At 41.9% G+C, this 22296-nt stretch overlaps 1 protein-coding gene across 1 annotated transcript in view; it reads left to right on the top strand.

Moving 5' to 3' along the window:
- The window catches only part of RYBP (RING1 and YY1 binding protein), a 40174-nt gene that overhangs the window by 16678 nt on the left and 1200 nt on the right, over nucleotides 1–22296 (top strand). Inside the window, exons 3-4 of the mRNA XM_088532078.1 lie at nucleotides 19141–19317; nucleotides 19425–19523. Coding sequence (XP_088388204.1) covers nucleotides 19141–19317; nucleotides 19425–19523 — 276 coding nt within the window. The remainder of the gene's footprint in view (nucleotides 1–19140; nucleotides 19318–19424; nucleotides 19524–22296) is intronic.

Consider the following 22296-nt stretch of genomic DNA (forward strand, 5'->3'; position numbering starts at 1 on the left):
ACTCCAGCGATGAAGGAAGGGAGCTATCTTCCTCCTCCCCATCCTCCCTCCATCTACTTATCCCTGCTGCAATAAAACTGTTCTGGCGCAAGAAGAAAATATCCTAAACAGAGCACAACTCTGTAAGTCTAGCTGCTCCCATGCAGGGTTCTTTAGCTGGTGCTGGTCTCTTTACAGCCTTAAGATTTAACACAGACCTGTGGTGATAAAACTCAGTATGTTTTTTGGAGTGTGGGTTTTTTTTTTTTTTTATGCACTGGGGTACCGTTTCTGATTGGACCTTTGGGTGCTATGTCAGTGTCAATAATCAGTAGGAAAGTTTGGGATTGTGTGCCATTTTTGTAGGCTTTTTGCTTCTAAAACCATGTCTGCAGCCTTAATCTTCACAATTTAGTAATCTTTTTGCCTGCAAGGGTATTATTTATTTGGGAAATTGCATAATGCTTGTTATGCAAGCAGTCTCTTTCCTTCTGTTGTATGAAGTATGTAACAGAGAAAAATGTATATGAATATATATATATATATATATGTATATTTCAGCAGCAAATGTCAACAGAATAAATTCCACAACTGAAATTGTTTTCGTGAAGGTTTCAGTGAATGTTGTACTCTAACACGCATAAGGCAGAACTGAATGCGGATCAAATTTTTATACCTGTTTCCACAAAGAAGTTCAATTTCCTCCATAATCCAGTCCTAAGAAATGATTATTAAGGGAGAAGACTGTCATTTGTTAAAATTTGCCTATTAAATTGATCTGTGTTTTTTCCTGGAATATTTCTAGTAAACATCATCTTACATGAAATCTTACTGTACAAAGTCTCATGGAAGGACTTATTGCTTATACCGAGTTCTAGGTGTTTACTTTTTTTTTTTTTTTTTTTTTTTTTTTTTTTTTTTGGTGTTTGCATGTCTACACTTGCCCTGGAATAACTCCCTTTATAGACAGGGTACTGAGTACATGTGTCTTGTTCTTTACAAGTTGATGGTCGATTTCAAAATAGGTTTCTCTGAGGTAATGTAGTGGATGATTGCAGAAGGATGCTGAGGCCACTGCCCTTTCAACACCACCTGCCTGGGGAACCCAGTGAGACTTGGATTTCATTGAATTAACCAGTGTTTTGCTGGATGAGTTTAGCATATTCGGGAGGAGCTACTGATCCATGTCTCGTTTAGTTAGCTTCTCAACAGAAAGAAGGTAGTGCTAGATACACAGCTCTGCTTGAAATACAGTGTAACCATTCCCTGACATGGGGGTCTTAACATGTTTTATGCTGAAGCCAGGTTTAAGTTTACTGCGTTGAATGTATCTGTTTAATTCATAAAGGTACAATATATCTGAGTAGCAGACTTTTTTGCATGCACAAAAAAAGCTGAGAATAAAGATGTTAACTGTCACAGCCAGTGACTGACTTTTCCTCTGTGCTTAGCTGTCAACTGAGAGCATTTTAAGGTTGTATCTAAGATATGGGAAGACCAGTACCTCTTATCTATACCTCCTTGAGTAAGGAAACCAGTCATTCAGTTTTTGTCTATAATTAGTTTACTACAGAAAATAGACTTGTTAGTTATTCACAGGCTCTTTTATTCCCTGTTACTTTTCTAGGAATACATTCAAGCAAAATGCATATACAGAGATTGTTCACTTGCAAATACCTACAAGTTTCTTAATGTTACTGATGTCTATCACAGAAATAAGAACAGCCCGTGTTGCGCACTAGATGTTCTTTAGAAAGCTTGCAGAAGAACTTGGAGTGAAGCACAGCAAGAGAAATGCCAGCAAGAGTCAGGATTCACCGAGTACAGGCACATGGATCTTGACGTGGAGAAAATTATGTTAGAAAGTTGCATCTTCTGAGCCGAGTATGTGTCTTTGGATTTGCTCTATGTGGCTGCTTCTGGGCCAGACATAGAAGTGCTGCTGAGGACAGAGCTCAGGGTGGCCAGCGTGGGGGTTTTGTGGCTTCCTAAAGGTTTGCTGGTCACTGGGTGTTGTAGTCCAGGCAAGCGACTGTGCAGAGAGAATATAGTGTAACTGCAGAGAGGAGCTTGCTGTGCTGATCTGCAAAGTTCTAGGAAAGCAAAACCTGATCCTCCCTCTTACTTGAAGGATTTTCCCATTTGAATGGGCCAGAGAGAGATAAATGATCCAAAGTTCTTGGCTGATGGAAAATAAATGAGAAATAAAAGGCAATTTTGTCATTAGAACCTGTCCTATAAAAGCAACAGATGAATGTGTTTTGGGAAACTGCTGTGGTGTTTTTATGTGCTTATGAAGCAGTGAATAAATTACTTTGTAAAAGGCCTGATTTTTTCAGAGGGTAGCTTGTGTTTGCATGCTTTTTTTTGCTGTTCATTAACAGGCCAGCTTCATTAGACTTGATGACTTAACCTTCTTATAAACTTATTTTCAGCTATTTCATGCCACTACACATCAGTCATTAAAATGTTAGCTTTCAAGGGACAACATCTGTTTAAATTAAAAGACACTTTTTTTCTGAACGCCTTTCATATCAGAGCAACACCTCAACTTCATGTCTTTTTATTATGGTGTTTGACAGTTTGCATCTGTTTTGATAAACTCCTGTTATAGCTTTTCTTTAAAGACCTTCACTTGAGAGGGAGAAGTGTTCAAAGATGGAAAAATGCGACCACTAAAGAGTGTGTCTGCATAGGGATGGGAACTCTGGGAAGTTGTGTCCCTGCCCTTGGAATACCGAGTTTCTTTGCCAGTAGTGTAGCACAAGAGGCTGCGGTTTACATCGGGTTTTGACCATAAAGCTCATACTTTTCTTTCCCGTCTTGTGTTCGCTATAGTGGAATTGGAGCTTTCTTTCCATCCCTTGACCCCAGCTGTTGACCTGGTGGTTGAGCTGCTTGTTGTATGAATGAAATCAAGGGCAGGAGAAACAGTGGCTTGAGAAAAGCCTGCACGTGGGAAAAGAAGTGGCTGAGAGAGTATGTCTGTATCTACCAGCTTGGGGCATGTTATTGCCTAGGTCCAGAGAATTTGTTAGCAGTTTTTGTGAGCCTGGGATAAAATAAAGGAGAGTGAAGAGGTCCGGCTGTTGGGAGTGAACTGGTGTGTAGACACCTGCCAAGTGTGGGTGTTTTTTGGGAGAGTCTGAGGGTTGATAGGGCATCCCTGCAGTGTGGCTGAACTTCAGAGAAGATAAAGCAGCATCCAGTTTATTTCCAGAAAAGCTTTTCTTTACATGTTTGTGTCTTGCTTTGGCTCCTCTCGCTGGAAAGGCTGTTACATACACCAAACTCAACGGGGCTGACAGACTAGTATGGTTGCTGGGTAAGTATTGTTTAGGCTGCAGGTGTGTCTTCCCAGCCAAATAAAAACACGGTTGTCAAACAAATATTGAACATGTCAAATAGCAGCTCGGGCTGCGTGTGCCTTCCCGCTACCGCCGTTGTGCCGCAGCCCTTGCCATGCGGTCCTCGCCGCCGGTTTTCCCCCGCGCGCCGGCCGCGTCTTCACGGCGCCGCGTGCAGGGAGCGCGTGGCGGCGTGCCGAGCGTCGGCGCGCTCCGCCAACACGTCTGACGGCTCGAGGTGCTGCCGGCCCTGCCGAGCCACCCGCCAGGGAAGGAGCGGGGGCTGTGTTCCCTTCGCTGGGTACGCCGGAGACCCAGGGCGATGCGGATCTGGGTTCGCACCTTCGTGCGTGCACGCAGATCCCCAGGGAGATGCGGCCAGGCTTGTGCTGAGAAACATCTCAAGAAGGTAGCTCTATCTCCATGTAAAAGTGAGATTTAAAAGCTCTTTTTTAAAAAGGACTTTCGGTAGCTGAGTTTGCTTCTCCAGATATGTTTGTATGTTGAAGAGGTTCATGCTCTTAACTCTCTGTTTCATTCCTATTGCTAATGCGAAGGCCAGAGTAGCTCTGGTGAAGCCTGAGGAACCCGTATCCTTAAGGTTAAACCTACGTGTGTGATGGGTGGTCTGAAACACAGGAGCAAAGTAACCACAGGAATTGTATGTATCCCAAACACTTAGTGAGTGTTCAGGCATCTCGGGGAAGTGTCTGTGGCCTCTACAGGGAACTAAACAATTTCTTCTGTTTCAACTCAAACTTCTTTAATGCTTCTGTAAGTAGTATTTGAGCTCTCTAGGTGCGATATAGAACTGGGTCTGTATAACTCCCGTTATCTGTTCCCTTTTTGTTTTCTTTACCTACTTCCAGTCTAATCTGACATCTCAAAAGAGAATTTTAAAGCAAATTTTGAGATGATGTGTTACTGTTTCCTTTGAGAAATGTTTGAGCCTCTTTACATGTTTAGGAGGCAGGAGTACCTGAGCTCAAGAGCCGTGTGAAGTGAGGATGTCAGTGGTACAGTGTCTCCCCGTGTCCTTGGAGAGTAATGTTTGTTGGTTTTGGATGAAGCACTTGAGCTAGCAGCAAGAAGCCTGTCTGCTCTGCCTGCTACCAGAAGAGGAAAGAAGCTGAATAAACAGGGAAACTGTGAAATAAACAGATACGAAACAAAACCCAACCCTTACGTAGCGGAGCGTGTGCTTAAGCTGCTATTTCAAAATAACACTTTTCTGTTAAAATGAGGTACTTAAAAGCTTTTCTACTTTTGTTTTTGTCATGTGGTAGTTTCCATGTATTTTGCTATGTCGCTTTATTGCCTTTGGAATTTCTTTTGAGGAAACTTGTTTGAAAAAGGGACCTGTTCTTTTGGGAGTTGTGCTGTTGGAGTATTTACTTGGGGGTGTTGCTTTACCCTTTCTTCATTCGTGTACTCCCAAATCTCCTAGTACAGTGAAATAGCATAGTGAAATTAAGCCCACTTGTCTTTCCAGATTACTTTTGACTCTTTAAAAGGTGTTGTATAAATTTTGTGGCTTCCAGATCCAATTCCAGCTGCTTCAGCTGGTTTGGTGGCTCCATCACAGAAATGCTGCAGACAGTTGTCGCCCTTGCAGCAAGGGTTTTACTTCGTATTGCTGGCAGGGACTTTGTCTTGTGGAGCTAAAGCCTAAGAGCAGGTATTAACATGAAAGTTTTGTGTTGCTTTGGATGCTGGGATTTACTGGTGCTGAAAGTGACCCCCAAAGAAAGTGGTCCCCCAAAAGGGACCCTTCCCTTTTAGATTACTAAAAGGGAAGATAATGAGGAAGTATAAATATATAGATAGATACTTTACGTGTGTAATTAGTCACAAAATTCTAACAACCCAGTAAGCCTTTGCTCTTCACTTCCCAATTTTGGTGCAGTATGAGGATCTGAACTCCTTCGGAAAGGGTTGCTCAACTCGGCTTGTCTTGTTTTCAGCAATGTATTTGAGTAAAACCATGATTTTCTTTTCAGATTGCTTTTATTTGGAAATTGTGATAAGCAGTTATCTACACAGAAAGAAATTAGAAGAGAAATTAGAGTGTAAAATAGTAGAATCTCAATAACTGCCTTTATTATTTTTTCCTAACTAGTGATTTCAGTAATCTGGTAGATGTGTGTTGCCAATGTGGCATAATCCTGGCTCTTGGAAAGGTTTCATGTATTTTATTTTATTGCAGTTCCATTCAAGCAAACCAGTCATTGTTTTTCAGTTTCTCAACAGTTAAATGAAGATAGATCTATCTGAAGGGGTGTCTTGATAACCGCATTGGAAATGAAATCCTTGGATATGGTGTTAGTGAGAGCTAGATAATGTACTAAGATGGAAACAAAACCAAAACAATCTTACTTCTCAGCAGTGTTCTCAAAGGCTTTTATTTACTTGGTCTGGTATTGTATTCTTTATTAGAAAATAACTAGGGTATGTTTGCTAAGAGAAAAGTGGGATGATTATATGTAATCTAAAAATGCTCATATTTAATTACGTAGTTGGAAACCTTTGTCTTTCTGTGCTTGTTTGATAATTCATAAACAATCTGTAAGCTGACATCAAATACAGTGTGCAAAATCTCGTGTGTTTGGGGAGCACGTGATGTCTGAGTAGGTTGTAAAGGACGTGCCATATGCTGTGATTGAACTTTCTGTTGTAGTTTGTTTTACGGAGGAAGTGAGACTTCAGATACACTTCGTTCATCTCTTTCTTCCATTTCCAACAAGATACACATTCACTTCTGTATTTCATTCATCTAATAACCAGTTTCTCTTTCACTATACTTTTTAATTAGGCATAGTGTTAAATATGCATTTATTCGCTATTTTTGACATTGACATTACGCTATAATTTAGCCCCTCTATGTATTTATCCTGCAAGATTTTACAGTGGGAATGAGGGGGTTGATGTGTTGTCTCGCACTTGCAAGGATGTCAGTGTATCTTCTGTGTATGAAACATATCTGGGGTTCACTTCTTTCTGCCCTTAACAAATGCTTGAGATAGGAGCAGCTTAGCAGCAGCTTCTTAAACTGCTGAGGGACACCTGATGTGGTCACAGGTCATTTTTGAGCCCCTCACTTTTTAGTTAACAGATGCCAGGTTTTGTGAAAAATTACTTAGAAGTCCTTAAATCCAGAATCCACATGCGGATTTTGAGTTACTAGAAAGATGACAGTCAAGTGAGGATGGGCATTTTTGTATGGGAATGTACTGCACTAAGTGCAGCTATGTTAGAAGAACTTGCTGGATGTTGTTGTTTTTATCAATGCATTTGCCTGTCTTAGAAAGCAAGCAATGGAAAACACCCAAACGCTCCCTCATCTATCTCTCTTCCCGTGCTGGAAACTGTAAAAGCTGGAAGTTTTGGAAGCCGAAGGCTGTTGCTAAGCAGACGTCGGTTAGTTCTCCTTCAGCCCGAGACTCTCCAGATGACATATTGTATTAGGCTGACAATTCCACACGTGTTGTGGGTCAGGCACGCTGCCAAGCGCTCAGTGTTTAGCCAGCAGGGAAAAAAAGCATTAGGAATCCCAGTAATCCACACATCAGTCTGTGTGCACTGCTTGGTCAGTGGAGACTGAGCGAGTGAACTGTGGAGAGAATGTGGGTATTAAGTGGGATGGGTAATGAAAGGCTATTCTGGCATTGATGTGAGAGTCTTTAAATGGAAAATGACTTTAAATGATGGTGCCAGGATGGAGTGATTTGCAGCTGGCCCAGGTTCACAGTTTAACGGGTAGTTTTCAGCGAGACTAACCGCTTTTTTTAGGAGGAAGCACCGGGATTCTTTTGAAGAACTTGAAAGAATGAACTTTTCTCTGAATTTGCTCGCTGTACCTCCCTTAGGGCTTGTAACTGGATGAGGGCAGTTCAGGATTTTGTCTATATATGTTTGTTTGCATATATGTACAAGTAAATGTGTGCAAGCATATCTAAAACTATGAAGTAGAAGTCACCAGGATGATAACGTACTTGCAATATGCTCAGAAAATATAGTACAATTAATGTTTTAGGTTTAAGATCACTGTTTTAGGTTTAAGATCACTGTATCTAAAAGGAAGTTCTTAAATATCATCAATTTTGTGTCTGGACAAACAGTCATTATCTGTTCATCTGGAGCTGACTTGCAGAAGATGCTTTTTGTTATGTAAGGTAATAATGCTCTCTTTTTGTTTTGTTCATAGAGATAGATGGTTTTCCTTATCCTACAATGTTTTAGACACACACAGGCAATTACTATTAACACCCTAAAAATGAAATTGATTGTTAAATAAGTTTCTAAGAGCTTCTGAACTTACTCTAATAATACTATTTCCTGGTAAATTTTGCAAGCACTGGGATCAGTTCCTCAAGGCCAGCAGCAGTTATTGTGAAAGCAGTGGCTTTGTGCTGCTTGGGGTGTATTGTGATTAGCTGCATTTCACACAGTTGCTTGAACAGGAGCTATGGGGGACAGCTCAGCACCTGGTTTCCCTTTAGGCTTTTGCAGGAGGAGATGTGTGTGCACACACGGGACGTGTGTCCGCGGTGACTTTGCCTTGCGCCACGTAGCTGGAGCTGCTGCTGCTCGCATGTCCGTGTGCAGATCTCACATTTGTTCAGAAAACATTTCTTGAGCTGAAAGAGCCTTTCCAAGGCTCACCAAGGCCTTCCAAAAGTACCTGCCTGCCTTCATCTTTGTCCTCTCCAAATGTCTTTAGTTGCCAGTAATGCTTAGAGGTGCAGACCCATTTATTGAGATTTCCCCTTCCACCCTTCCCGCTGCTCGTTTTCCTACAGGTTGAGCAGTGACAGACGGATGAAGGGGCAGGTTAAGTGAAGTGCAGCTCCCCTCACGATGGGGAGCAGCTCCGCTGTCGAGTCGGGCATGGCTGTGCCTCTGTCTTAAGCTATGTGTGTGCTGCAAGGTGGTGCAAGGTTTGTAAAGCTACAGTAGCGGTTGTACAAAGGCTCTTAAAATACTACTCATCACTGATTTTTCTTTAAAACATGTTTTAGCTTGCTGGAAAACCCTCAATTTCTCTCATTGGAGATGAGCCTGCAGTTCCCAAAGTAGCTGAATTAAAACTGTCTTGCTTAGTTGGCTTCTTGTTTGCTTATTTTTAATGGCATCCGAAGGGATGGGAGTCTATGAGACTACTGGGTATCTGCTGTAGACTAGGTAGTTTTTCATTTTGCTTCTGTGTGAATTTAGCCTTGTGGAATAAATGATAGAGAAATCTTTTTTTTTTTTTTTTCTTAAGTGTACAGTGTTCCAGTGTCATGTGAATACAGTGAAATTTTGCTTTAGTAAACGAAGCACATCCAGGGCTGCACAGCAGAAAAATGACTCTGTAGAAATTTCTTAGCTGTTTTTGAGCAAAATAATCTTGCTTCCCTGTCTCAAAGGTCTAGGCATTTAAATTAGCTACATTTCTCAGAGCTTACGTATTACTCTGCTTTAAGCACTATGTCCCCAAGAGTGACTAGAAACCCCATCGCGTAGCCCATGCTGGTGAGCATTGCTCACAGCTCCATAGGCTCTTTCAGTCCTATCAGTGCTGGTCCCAGACCATCGTGTGATTAAAAACACGACCCTTGATCTCTGTGGATCAGAGATGAAGTACAGGAGGCACAAAGTATTTGATACAAATTCACCTTATTTAAGAATTAAAACCCACTTTGCCTTTAAAAAAAATCAAAAATTAAGAATTCTAGGGATGTGTGTTGTCAAAGTACAAACTCTGGATCAACAAAACTGACAGCTAAGTTCAAATTGTTAAAATTGCAGCCAACGCCTGTCATATGGCACGTGGTGTTTCAGAGTTTCATTATAGAAGTGTTGACTTTGCAGATGTAGATTAGACCAGGTTTAATTTTCTCTGCCTTTTTTTTTTTTTTTTTTTTTTTTTTTTTTTTTTTTAAAAAAAAAGTTGGGAGGCTCTTTGAGCAGAGATGTTATTTGTGATGCTGCAATCCTGGCTGCTGTATGTCTGACACATTTTCAAATTTGGAGGTGCTTGGGCTTGTTTAAAGAGAAAATGTTCTCAAAGCTTAACTCGTTCTTTCTCCTTGTGGGAAAAATGACTCTCTGTACTAACCCAATAGCACACTTAAGGAGGATATTTTTGGAAATATATTTTCCTTATCAGTATTAATATTTTAATTGCTTCTAATATGGACTTCGTACCACTCGATTGTCGTGGGCAGGGTGAGTGTGCGGGGCCCAGGAGCCCGACGGAGCCTGCGGCTTGTCCAGGAAGGCATCCGCGCGGCATCGACATGCAGATGTGCAAAGGGTTACCGCAGCTTCTGCGAGCTGCTAGGGAGATCCTCCCCTTCAAAAAGGGGTCAAAGCTGTCCACACTTCAGCCTGAAGAAACATCAGGTTAAAACTGTTTTCAAAATTAGCGTGAAACTTCTTAAGCATCTCAAAATCTTAAGGCAGATGCACCCTGATGGGACATGTGAAGCTACTTTCCATTCAAAATTTCAGTGCCTGAAACTGAAATACATGTTAGCAACAGTTATAAAATGCTTTTGTAACATCTAGTCTGCTATTCCTATTTTTCAGCTAGTAGTGTTGTAAAAACTGTGGTTTCCTCAGATTTTCTTTATTTTAATTCCTATTATGATAGCTATAAGCTGTTGCTCTTGGGAATCGGTACCCTAAGCTGGTGTGTATATTTGTGTTGTACCCTTGTGCTGCCACGTGTTCCTGCTCACCGGTCGGGGAGTTCTGATTCTGGGAGTTTGCCACCTTGAGGGCTATACATAGCTCAATAAACAGTCCAAAAGGAAGAAATAATAATGATTTGTGTTGGAAATTGGGATATTTTATTATATTCATCTAGGTTGATGCAAGCTTTGTGAATCGTCTTTCCCATTTTTGCTATTGAGAGCAGCTTATTTTTGACAAGTGAGTAAAATCACTTTAGTTTTATCCTCATCCTGATGGTAGCAGGCAAGTATATTTTGTGCTGAGATTAGTGAGTTTTCCATAAAAACTTTCTAAGTGCTTGTAACTCATGAGGCACTCCTTTGGTATTTTGCCATTTTGCAGCAAGATGTGTCGAGGTGAAAACACCAGAAGCAGAAGCACAATAAATTTTACTGTTTTGGTGTTCAGTCTGATGAAATCCCACTTGGAGTTTTCAGTGATGGATTAACAAGGACCTGAAGCTCAAAGCTCAGTGAATGCATCAAGGATGTGACGATGGTTGCACAAAGTTCCAAAAAGAAAGCTTGCAAAGCACTTGCCACTTAATACTAAAAGTGTTGGTGACCAAGGAAAGCTGAATACCGAAGAAAAATGACTCAGTAATCTAAAGGTCACCTTTTCAAGTTCAGACTTGATTTGATCTATATATGTTCACAGTTGCATCTTATCATTTTTTAAAAACTTAGTTTTTGTTTCTGTATTTATTAGCTCATTTTTTCTGTGCTACTCTAAAACTTCTTCCCCATCAATACAACAAATGAGTATGAGATGACTTTCTTCCTTTCTTTCCATACATGCTTTGCCATGCGCTAATGACTGGATTTGGAAAGCAAATGTTGAGCCAAAGAAGGGGAATCGTAAAGGTTTTCTTGCTGAATTGGAGCTTAGGGTCATGTTGCACTTTGGAATTGATGCTATTATAATTCATTACATATTGCAGATTTCTTTCTTATTAAGTGGGGAAGGATGCTGTTTTTTTTTTTAAATTTATTCTTTAAATACTAACTCTAGTGATTTTTATGTAAATAATAAGAAAGGATAGAGTAATGCATCTGAAAAACTCCAATTCTTGCTGTCTAGTCTTAAAGCTATTGGAGTCAATATAGGAAATTAAAGTAGCTTTATTGTATGCATAATTGTAATGAGTCTGTGATTCCTTGTTCTGCGTATTTCTTTGAGATGTGCAGGATCTTCATGAGAGGGGGTGGATGTTTTGGACAGTTCTGTTTTCCCATTAATCTGGACAAAATATGTGCTTAAACTGTGGTAACGCTGGTATTATTTTGCCAATACTTTATTAGTATTGTATGTATTTAAAGTGTGCTCTGAACACCTTGTTCTAGGATATGTGCGGAATTAAGCGGAAGGATCCCTTGTGCTCTTCACCGTTCTCATTTTTACTAGGCCTCGTATTTGGAGCTCAAGTAGCCGGTGAAGCCAGGCACGGTGTTTCGGGGTGTGTGCGGCTCCTCGGCGCTGTCTCGGTGGGGTGTCCGTGTGTGTACACACAGATAGACGCAGGCTGCAAGTGCAGGGGTGGAGCGGAGGGAGGCTGGGAGCAGCTGCCTGCTTCCTGCTGGAGCCGTGCCAGGGATCACGAGGAGCTGCAGAAAGCAGCAGCAGGACAAGCATCTGCTGCTGGCCCGCAAGGCTCGCCTCGGGATGAGTGGTGAAAGATGCTCTGCTTCATCTTCAGAGGGATGTCCTGGGTTACGGTGAGACTCCAGCTCCACCCGAAGCACCCCGCAGGGCTCCTCCTGTATGAGGGGAATAAAGTTTTGTGGGTATTTCTTTTCAGCTCAGGGTGACTTGTATCTACTATAAACATAATAAGTTAAACTTTACTGTGTTAGTGGTTAAGTAAAGATGAAGCGGTCTCTTAGTGACCAGCATTGCACATCATTTCTCACCGGCACTGCTGTTCTGCCTGCACGTCCAGGTACCAAGAAGCCTGAAGAATAACTTAGTAACTTTTGTTTCACTCTTCCTTTATGCCCACAGTGATTTCCAATTAAATAATGACAAAGGGGACTTTCACTCTAGAGAAATGCTGCTTTGCAAAAGACCTGTGGAAGTTCTTCAAAGGAAAAAGCTTTGTAAAGGAAGCTTTCATTTTGATACGCTGTCTTACCTGCATGGTTTGCTGATCTCTGTCATTTTGTAATGCGCAGAAGTAGGGGAACTTCCTGAGTAAATTGTGCGAGAATGCGTGGGGTTTTGGTATACTGAAACTTGGCTTGATTTGTCATGTGGAGCTTAACGGGAAGCTGCACAGATTCCTTTTGCTGAGTCTGCTGAGACCTTTTGCCATTTCTTATAAAATACGGCGTGAAGGACTTCGATTTCACATACGTCCCAGGTATTTCTTTGAGGATACCTTGCCGGCTGTGTTTCAGAGCAGGGTGTTTGGAGTGAGCTTAAGCAGCTGATGGGCATGGCTGAAGCTCTCTGCAGAGGCATATCAGAAATGTGTAGCTCAATATATCAAAACAGGGCAGTTGACTCGGTGCCGAGATACTTTACAGGTCTAATCACGTGCGGAGGTTGGTAGACTGTGGCAAACCGGAGTGCAAATACAGCCCGATCGCTAGAGAAAAGCAAGGGAAGTGTCAGCTGGCGAGCGCTGGCCCTGGCATTGGACCTGTTGTTGGGGCTGCTTCAGCACAAGCCCTCAGCCGCGGGGCTCTTCCCTGCGGGCAGCCCGCCAGCTCCTCAGGTCGGCAGGGCAAGGAGCATGGCATAAAGCATTTTTTATTTGATTTGCCTTGAGGTTAATGGTCCTGACTTGCTCTCGCATTTAGATTTGCGGTCATGCTTGTGTGGCCTTTTAGGACAAGCTATATTTGCAAGTTTCATTTTGATGTTAGAATAGAATGAGCATTTTGATAGATTATGTGACTGCTTACAGCTATATCGTGGCAGAATTATAGTCAAATGCTTTCTTTTCTATACCTCTTACACGTGTTAAATGAGGGTGGAAGCTTGCATTTCATTTAATAACTCCCCTCAATTTGAAGAAAAGGAACAGACTTGGGGAAAAAAGGAGATTTTCAGGCTAGAGGAAAGGGAGAATTAGCAGCTATGCAAAACCACTGAAAACTGAACCATGCAGAAAGTGTTCAAGCTGTGGGAAGTGACCCAAAGTCTAACAGTGTCTGGTAGACAAACATGAAGCTTAAAGCGCTGCTCTTCTGAGATGTGAAAAGCTCAAGGTTTGTTGTCGTAGCCAGGGACAGTTATCACAAAGCAGAGGAGACTTTTATCTCTGCTCTGCCTCTTCTTAGCTCCACAGAGAAGGTGAGAGACATCAGGCCAGATATTGGGCAGTATGCCAAGGAGTCTGGCTGTTTTCGGTAGGGGCCATGGGTTTTTAAATGTACTTAGTTTATTTTGTGGTGCAGGATTGTTTTGTTTGTGCAAAGATCTTTCACATTTTCCCCAAATGGCCAGACTTAACACCAATACTAGTCTTTCAAGCCCCTTTGCTGTGTTTTAGCCTATAAAATTAGTAGCAGATAACAGTTCTCATTGCAGCTGAAAGATAATTCCATCACACTGACAGTGTAGTGAAAGACTGAAACCTGCAAACCAGCACTGCATGTTCACTATGTTGACAACTTCTTAAGTTTTAGATATTTGTATTTTAAATAAAAGCTTGACATTAATACATCAGTGTTAAATGACAATTGTATTCTTTCAGCAAAGTATTGCTCAATCACATATTTGTCACTCCTTGTCCTTACAGCCTCTTCAGTGCTTTTGTTCATTGCCTGGTTGTTTTGTGGTCTTTTATTACATGGAGAACTTCAGATAGATGTATGCAGCTTCCACAGTGCTCTGCAGTTGCATTCTGAGGACAATTTGTCCATTCATGGCTTTTCTTGTTGCTAAAAAACACTGTGTGCTCATTGCAAATGAGCTGCAAAATATGCACACGAAAATGAGTGCTCACTCATTAAGCCATGAATATGGCTTGATTTATCTGAAGATTTTGTTCTTACAGATATAAAAGTCTAACATAGAGTCAGTGGTGTGTAGAAATACATATATTTGTTTCATATATTTCTAGATTGGTTTCTACCCTTTCCAGCATCTCTTGGACGTATGCTGCTTGTGTTTTTGTTCTGACACTGATTGTTTTATAAACACTTTCCCAGAAACTTTCCTTCTTTTTTTCCCCTCTCTTTAATTCACTTATTCATATGTTACTGGGATTATTAAAACAATCTTCACATTGTACTGTGTATAAAGCACATTTCCTCAAAGAACTGGAGAGCAGCTCAGAGGTCTGGCTGTATCGCCACTGGCATCAAAGCTAGAACAGCATGAAATTATCCAAATCCTCAGTACTTCGTGTTACATGAGGTTTTGACTCTGAAATCCCACTTGATGCTACTTTCATTCTTCTGATAACACAGTTGTAGGAAAGTAAGAGCAATTATAATTAGATCCATGTTTCTGGGGATTGCCAGAGTCCCTTAAGACCCTGTGTGTTACTGTGGGTATGAAGCAGGCTGTGGTTTCCATTCGACCGATGTCTCTGTGAGATGGATGGTTTGTATTTTCCTTCAAGTAAGTGGGACCAAGAAATCCCAAACAGATATGGAATTTAAGGTCACATGAAAAATGTGGTGAAAATTATCCTTCTATATCCCTATTTAAACCCACTACTGAGTTAATAACATATGAATGTGAGTAGGTTTTTTTTTTGGGGGGGGGGCAGGCAGGCAATTAGAGAAGTGGTGAGTAAAGACACAGAATTCCTACTTTTAGATGTGCTACAAGCACTTGGTGCTCTGGAGGCAGTCCTGGATCAGGTTTTAGGCGGAAGCTTTGTGCTACCGTAGAAATTGTGAGTGAAAATGAAATGAAGAATTTTTCATAGAAAATGAAGCTCTTGAGCATATTCATGAGGATCTTAAAAGAGCAGTTTTGCTTTTGATTCTGAACTCGGGCACATGTTTTCTACTTCCTGTGCACAAAACTTCCCAGAGTCAAATAACATAACAATCTCAGGACAGTATTTTCATAGAATCATAGAATGCTTAGGGTTGGAAGGGACCTCTAGAGATCATCTAGTCCAACCCCCCTGCACACGCAGGGTCACCTAGAGCACGTGGCACAGGACTGCGTCCAAGTGGGTTTGGAAGATCTCCAGAGAAGGAGACTCCACAACCTCTCTGGGCAGCCTGTTCCAGTGCTCTGTCACCCTCACTGTTAAGAAATTTTTCCTTAAGTTCCTGTGGAACTTTTGGTGCTTCAGTTTGTGGCCATTTCCTCTAGTTCTGTCAGTGGCCACCACTGAAAAGAGGCCTTTTGCAAGCATAACATTTTTATTAACTGACCAGGCTGGGAGGTAGTAAAGAGAATATTTGTGGGCAGCAGTGACAGTATTAATGGTAAAGACCCAGGTGTCAAAGCCACACTCTGGTGGATAGATATGTTTCATCTTTCTCGTGCATCAATATTTCCTTTCTGTGAAGATCACTTTTTCACAATATCTGCTCTTGTAACTCAAACTTAACTAACTTAGAAACAATTAGTCAGTCCAACCATAACTTTGAGAGCACAATTTTAGTTCTGTTGGTCTTAAGTTTTTGAGAGGGAGAAGACTTGCTTGTGCTCTTCACTGATCGATTGTCACGCTAGGGTTGGATCTTGATGGTTAAGTCTTTACCCAGGCTGTTACTTTTATAGAAATTTGTCCAAGCAAAGTGTGACTTAAGGTTGACTAAACCTGCCTAGCACTGGGTCCTACTCAGGCAACCCTGCACGGCTTTATGTAGTGCATAGTATGGTGGTATTTTCTCACTACTGAAAGCACTTGCCTGATGCTAGATGCCGAAAAGGCATGATAACACTGTCTATCAACATGTCACAGCATGTTTCAGTTTACAGGCATCCACACAGGACAGGATTTCAAGCAGTCTCTTCTACCAGAAGTGCTGCAAGGAGCCAGTTTGTCACTCTCCACTTGGATTTGTTCCTCTCCCTTGACTTTCCTGCTCTTAATCTGGAAAGAAAAAGGAAGAGAAGCAACTAGAAAGTGTATCGCTGCTCCTTCCTCATTTCTAGAAAGCTACATAAGCTGCCAGCTACAACAGCTGGAGAAGAATGCACAAAACTCATAAAAAGAGTCATTGCTATACAAATAGTGTGACAAGATGACGCTATAGATGTCTATATGTGTATGTGTGTTACGTATATATGCGTGTGTGTGTAGGCAGAAGGTCGCTAAATGACACGTGAATCTAGCCTGGGTGAGGGTAAGCCCCAGAAGTGTGTGTGTTTTGGTATGCAGGAAAATGTGAACCAAATTTTGGATATTGCAGATACCTTGCTTGATTGTGGTTACTACAGTTATAGTTTGCTGTGGTTCAGAGTCTACTGCTGTGCTTGTTTGGCTTGTCCTTTTTGTAAAGGACTTGTGACTAGGGAATCCTGGCTGTAGTAGTAGCATAAGGCCTTGCCGGAAGATTGTGTCACTTCTGTTAGCATTATGCTGGTTGCTTAACTTTCTTAAGCCTTCCAAAGATAGCTACGAATGTGAATGCAATGGTCAAACTGGAAAGCTATTATTTGGGAGCTTTTAAATATATTTTTTTAAAAATCTATTTTTTCCAAGTACAGCAGGTTTTAAAATACGTTGTCTATTAACAAAAGTCTGAGCAGCGAGTCCTGTGTATGTTTTTCTCTGCTCTCTGCTTGCTTTCAGTTTTGGTTACGGATGCCGTCGTAATCGCGCAGTGTGAGAAGGGATCCACAAATGCGGTTCCTGGAGAAGCTGAGCTGGTTTTGTCAGCGACTTTCCAGAAATTGATAAAGCTTAATAAATGTCATACGCTGTCAAGAACAGATAAGGAGTGGGAGATAAGATGGGGAGGGGCCTGAGTTCAGGCTGATTTTGACTGGCAGTCGTCTCTGGGGAAAAGCAACAGTGTTTTGAAATACCCGTGCGACTTTTATTTGTAGTTGTTCATGAATTAATGGGCAGTTGGAGCGAGCGCTGCGCTGCTGCCGCGCTGTCAGCGTGGTGCTCGTTCAAGCCGCAGCGCCCGGGCAGCGCCGTGCCGAGCGGCGCGCGTCGCTGAAGGTGCTCCCGGCGTCTCGGAGCGGGATTCCCCGGGACGCGTCTCCGATAAAGTGCTCGGGAGCAAACAGCCAGAGTTTCGGATTTAACTGGTTGCTTAACTAGAAACTAGGTGTAAGCCAGGGTGGAAAAGGCAGCCCCAAGCACTGAGGTTTATCACGCAGGGAGATGCTATCTGCCCTTTCTCCAAAGCTTTCTCAACGTTTCCTTTAATATGCGATCTTTATAGGCAAAGGACCATGATCAAGAAACAGATGGAGATCAAGAAACAGGTCTGATCTGCAAAGCTTTTCAGCAGCAGGGTTTTTTTAGAAAAGGCTGGAGGGGGGAAGGCTCAGGGCTGGTTCTCTGGTGCGTGTTGTGAAGCAGGCAGCAGAGGCTCCGTGCTGGAGGGGCAGGAGCCGCCTCTTCCCGCAGGTGTGAGCAGTGCTCTGTGCCGCGGGCTCGTCACGCGCTCGGCGTTGCTCACGTAGCTGAGCAGCAGACCAACACGCAGTTTGGGCTTCTGGGGCGTGTTTCAAATGCCGTCAGAGATGAAACTTCAGGTTAAAAGTCAAATTGCAGCCAGCTTTAAAATTTAAAGTGTAACTGTATCAGTGAGGAGTTCAGTGCCGGTGGCTGCCGTCCTCAGATCCTGGGTCAGGTATCTGAGAGGCATCACTGCTCTCAACAGAAGTACCAGGCAGCTGTATGAAGAGAGATGAGCTCAAGACTTTGTGCACAGGTAGAGCCCTGACCCTTAGATTTCTATGGCTAGGTGTAGTTTTAAGACAACAATTGCATGCTGTATTAAAAAATTTAATTAACAAGCCACATCTGTGCAGAAGATTGAAATTATATTAATAACTGATACGACAGATATAAAGACAATGTGGGCAACTGCTGCAATTAGTATTCAGCTTACAACTGAATGACTTAAAACAGAGGTTGCTTCCCCTGTTAAGCCGTGCGGACATAGGGAGCCTGGGTCTTTTTGGCTGTGTGAAGGGGTTGAAGAGCTCACGAGTGTTCAGGAGCTTTCAGGGTGCAAACAGCCTCAGCAGGCCAGAGCGAGATCTCCAGGTGTTAAGCTAAGGGGACAGGCAGGTTTGGACGCGGCAGGCAGAAGACACTAAGGTATGAATTTCTGTGACACTATACGAGACCAAATGACTGGCTATAGGCCAGGTCTGGTCGCAGCAGAAATTGGTCACTTGCTCTCGATTTACCTTGCGCTGCCACTTGCTGTAGAAAGGAATAGCTGCTGCTGCTCTTTTACTCCCTAGCCCAACAGGCACACTCCTCAGCACCTACAGCAAGTAGGGCTTTGGAGACTCTTTTCTGTCTCTTTTTCAGTCCATCTGAATATACATTGTATAAATTACTGAGCAGTATTCGGACATTGTGGACTATTGTGTGAAGACACTGTGTCAGAGGCTGGCACAGCCTTCCCTCCTCATGGAATGGTGAATGCCTGCTTGTTTTTATGTTCCTTGCAGTGAATTTCAATCTCTGTCTTTGGGACAAAGTAATCTCAGTTACCTTCTGTTGTTCTTTGTTATCTGTGCTAAGTTCACTGCTTCAGGGAACAAGAGCTCATTTGAAAAACTAAATTGAGAGAGATGGAGACTGATTTTTATCAGCAAATTTATTTTTATTGTTACCACTTAGCATAGCATGTTTTATGGTTGGCAACTTCTTGAATGCTGCTTTTCAATATGCTCTGAAAAATTTGGGTTGTGACTTTTGAAATGGATGGGAAAGCAGGTATTAGAATTACTAGAAGAGACTGAAAAGTGATGAAATGTCAACTTGGAGTAATTCTTATTTTGAAAATTTCACACTTGTTTGGGAGCAGTAGTAACACCTAACATAAAATAAGGACATCCATTTGGTTCTTTTTAAGCAAAGTGTTCTTCCCTGGTTGCTGAAATAAATCTTCATAGTGCTTTTTACAAAGTTATTTTTGCTGTATAAAAATTGATTGTGGATCTCCCTTTTTTTTTTCTTCTATTCTCCCTATAGGAAACCTAGAATAAACTCTCAGTTGGTGGCACAACAAGTTGCCCAACAATATGCAACCCCACCACCACCTAAGAAGGAGAAGAAGGAAAAAGTGGAAAAACAAGATAAAGAAAAACCTGACAAAGAAAAAGAAATCAGTCCAAGTGTTACAAAGAAGAACACTAACAAGAAGACTAAGTAAGTTTCAAGGCTGATCTATTAAATATGGAGTGATTTAAGTAGTACTGCACATTAATGAAGTGCAGTTTAACATCAATCTTCCCTGTCCCCTTCATCTCTTACAGACCAAAGTCAGATATTGTGAAAGATCCTCCTAGTGAAGCAAACAGCATACAGTCTGGGAATACTACAACAAAGACCAGCGACTCAAATCACACTTCAAGGTAACTTTATCAAAAACTTTAAGTTCTCAGTATGTCAAAGTTGTGTTAAGTAGCAAACACTTCCTATCAGTTCGCTACGGAGGGAGGTGCAGAGCAGAGAGATCTGTCCATTAGCATGACAAGACCAGCTGTGGTTCTGAACTTCCCCATGCATAAGCACTCAAACACTCATCTGGTAAGAGCAGATTCACGCACTGAAAGTATCTCACGTTAGCCCCTCAGTTTTAGTTTCTCTGCTGAAAGAATCAGTGTGAACGGGGTAGTAAAGCTTTAGACTACAAAACACCATGCAAAAAAAATTAAATTCAGTATTCAGTAAATTCAGTAGCAGTGAATGAAGTTTACTTTTCTTCTCCCCCCTCCCCCTAGAAATCATGCTGTGACTATAGTTTATCTTGCTAATTTTCTAATTTTGTGCGAACAAATTAGTTAGAATCTTGACATCCATGAAAAACATGAATGGCCATTTCATATTTGTGCAGGTTTGACATGGTTGGCTGAATAGATATTTTCATATGATTAGCTATGGAGAGAGTCCTGATCTCACCTATATTCCATACTTCTTCTTTAAGTAATACTTTGTGCTTTATTTCCTAAATTAACAAACCCTGGGCCAAAGTAATCTTGGTATTGTTTAACTTTATGAAACTACTAGAAGCAGAACTCCCCTGTGTGTGCTACTTGCATAAACTATGTAGGAATTGCATCTGTCTTTTGGAAACAATTTTCTTATTTAGTCCTAAATCTTTTCAGCTATAAAAGAGGACAAGAAGCATCAGAGTGTATTTTGCAAAATATGTAAATGGGCCAATCTGTTTCTTTTCTGTAAAAAGTAGTAGTTGTGTGCATGTGCTAGAGTGAGTGTTTTGAGGTTTCTCTCTGTACTTGTTCATGTTGCTTTTTCCTCGTGCTTGCAGAGGCACAGAAAGTTTCCTTCATGCACTTGGGGCATGGTTTCTTTCAAAGGGTCTCAGTAGCGGGAGCTTTTCTAGGCAGATTTTAATCTAGGCCTGGACCAAGTGAACTCTGTTTAGTGTCACTTTTTTTTTTCCAATGTGTAATTCTGAGCAATGGCTCCTGACAAGCAATAGCAGAAGTGCATGCTCACCATGGGAGAAAGGTGCACGCAGAAAGGTCGCTCCCATTATCCAGGCCAGCATTTTTTGCCTGTTATTGGATACAAGAGAAAACAAATGACCCCATCAAATTACAGGAAGGACTGGGTTTCCTAGAGGAACTTGGAGCTTAAGGAGGAAAATACATGTGCGTACTACACTTCCTGGCATGTTTGCTGCCGTTTGCTGCCTGCTCTTCGAGGGCGGCCTTAAGCCGCTGAACCAGTGTCAGAAAGCTGACGAAACCCCGTAAATTTGCTGAGCTGGTTGGCCTTTCTTGTCACCCGCAGACAAGGTGATGCGCTGATTTCATCAGTCTGTGGTTACGTGTTAAAATTGCCGGCTCTTGCAAGTGCGTATGTGCAACGCACACACGTGGGCGTGCGTCTCACTAGAGCTGGAATTTGCTCAGCACAACTACTGTTTTGAAAAGGCTGGTCACCAAGCGACAGGGCCCGCTTCAGCCAGAAGCTTTGGTGAGATCTACTCCTGCACAGTAATATTTTATTTATATTTTCTACCTATTACTAATGTTTTTCCCATTGTACTTTTCTAAAAGTGAAACTGCCTCCTAGTTTAGATGTGAAAATACTGTTTTTGATGAAGTAATTCCTTCATCATTTTTATTAAGAAAGCTTTGGAAAAATATAGTTGTTCCTTAATACTACCTTTTCTTCTGTCTAGTCCTACAGTATCACTTGGATAACTGTAGCATATGAAGTCAGCTTAATTTCCTTAAGGGTTGTATTATGCAGTGTACACTGAAGAGAAGAGGCAGAGTGATGTAAAAGCTAGAGCTTGATCCCAAAGTCATCCTCTCCTTCTCTCTGTCTCTTCAAATAAGTTAGTGCTCAGCAAGCTGCTTTTCACTGCAGTATGAAGACTCTCCTGTATAATTTCCCATTTGGAAATATTCTTCTTCTGAAGTCTCACCCTTACTTAGGAGCAAAAGTTGTAAATTGCAGCAGTCACTGCAGCTGACTTGGAATTTGTTGGTAGAGGGATGGCCAAGGTGCTTGCAGTACTTGCCCTTAAGCTTGCCTTCAAAATAACTTTGTTGTATGAGAGCTTTGGACCAAACCCTGAAACACCGGTGGATGTCAGCATGCTTGAATCTAGACCCTTATTAGCTTCATTACTAGTTGAATGATAGCACAGCATGCAAATTACTGAGATAATCCTGAGCTATAAATACCAGGGAGCTCTTTCCTGTTTTTTCTACTAACTGAACGAACTAGCTGCGAAAAATGTTACTGTACGTTCAGGGTTTTATTTACAATAGCCTTGTTCCAGAGGGAGCATTTTGAGCAATTTTATACATGGGCTGATTGGGCATCTGATTTGTATAAACTCAAAGCAGTTGAAAGAGAAGCCAAGCTGCCCCAGTGCCGGTGTTGTTTGCAGCTGCGGAGTTCCAGTATGGGAATGAAAGAGCCATGTTCAGATGCTTTCATGTGGTTTTGTATTGCAGAGTCACAGCCTTGTCTCATAACATCAGGGCACATGATGAGATGGAGGATTTAGATAGCAGGATTCTTTCATCTGCCCCGTGGGGAGGAGATCCTTAGCGCTCTCTGGCTCCTGTCTGTGTGGCTCTCTTGTAGTGTCCTGCTTTTTAGCTGGGCTGGATTAAAGACAACAGCCTAGAGCCCTGTGCT

This window comes from Tinamus guttatus, unplaced genomic scaffold (assembly GCF_059628265.1).
Source record: "Tinamus guttatus ecotype Peru unplaced genomic scaffold, ASM5962826v1 Tinamus_guttatus_pri_ptg000451l, whole genome shotgun sequence".
Lineage (NCBI taxonomy): Eukaryota > Metazoa > Chordata > Aves > Tinamiformes > Tinamidae > Tinamus > Tinamus guttatus.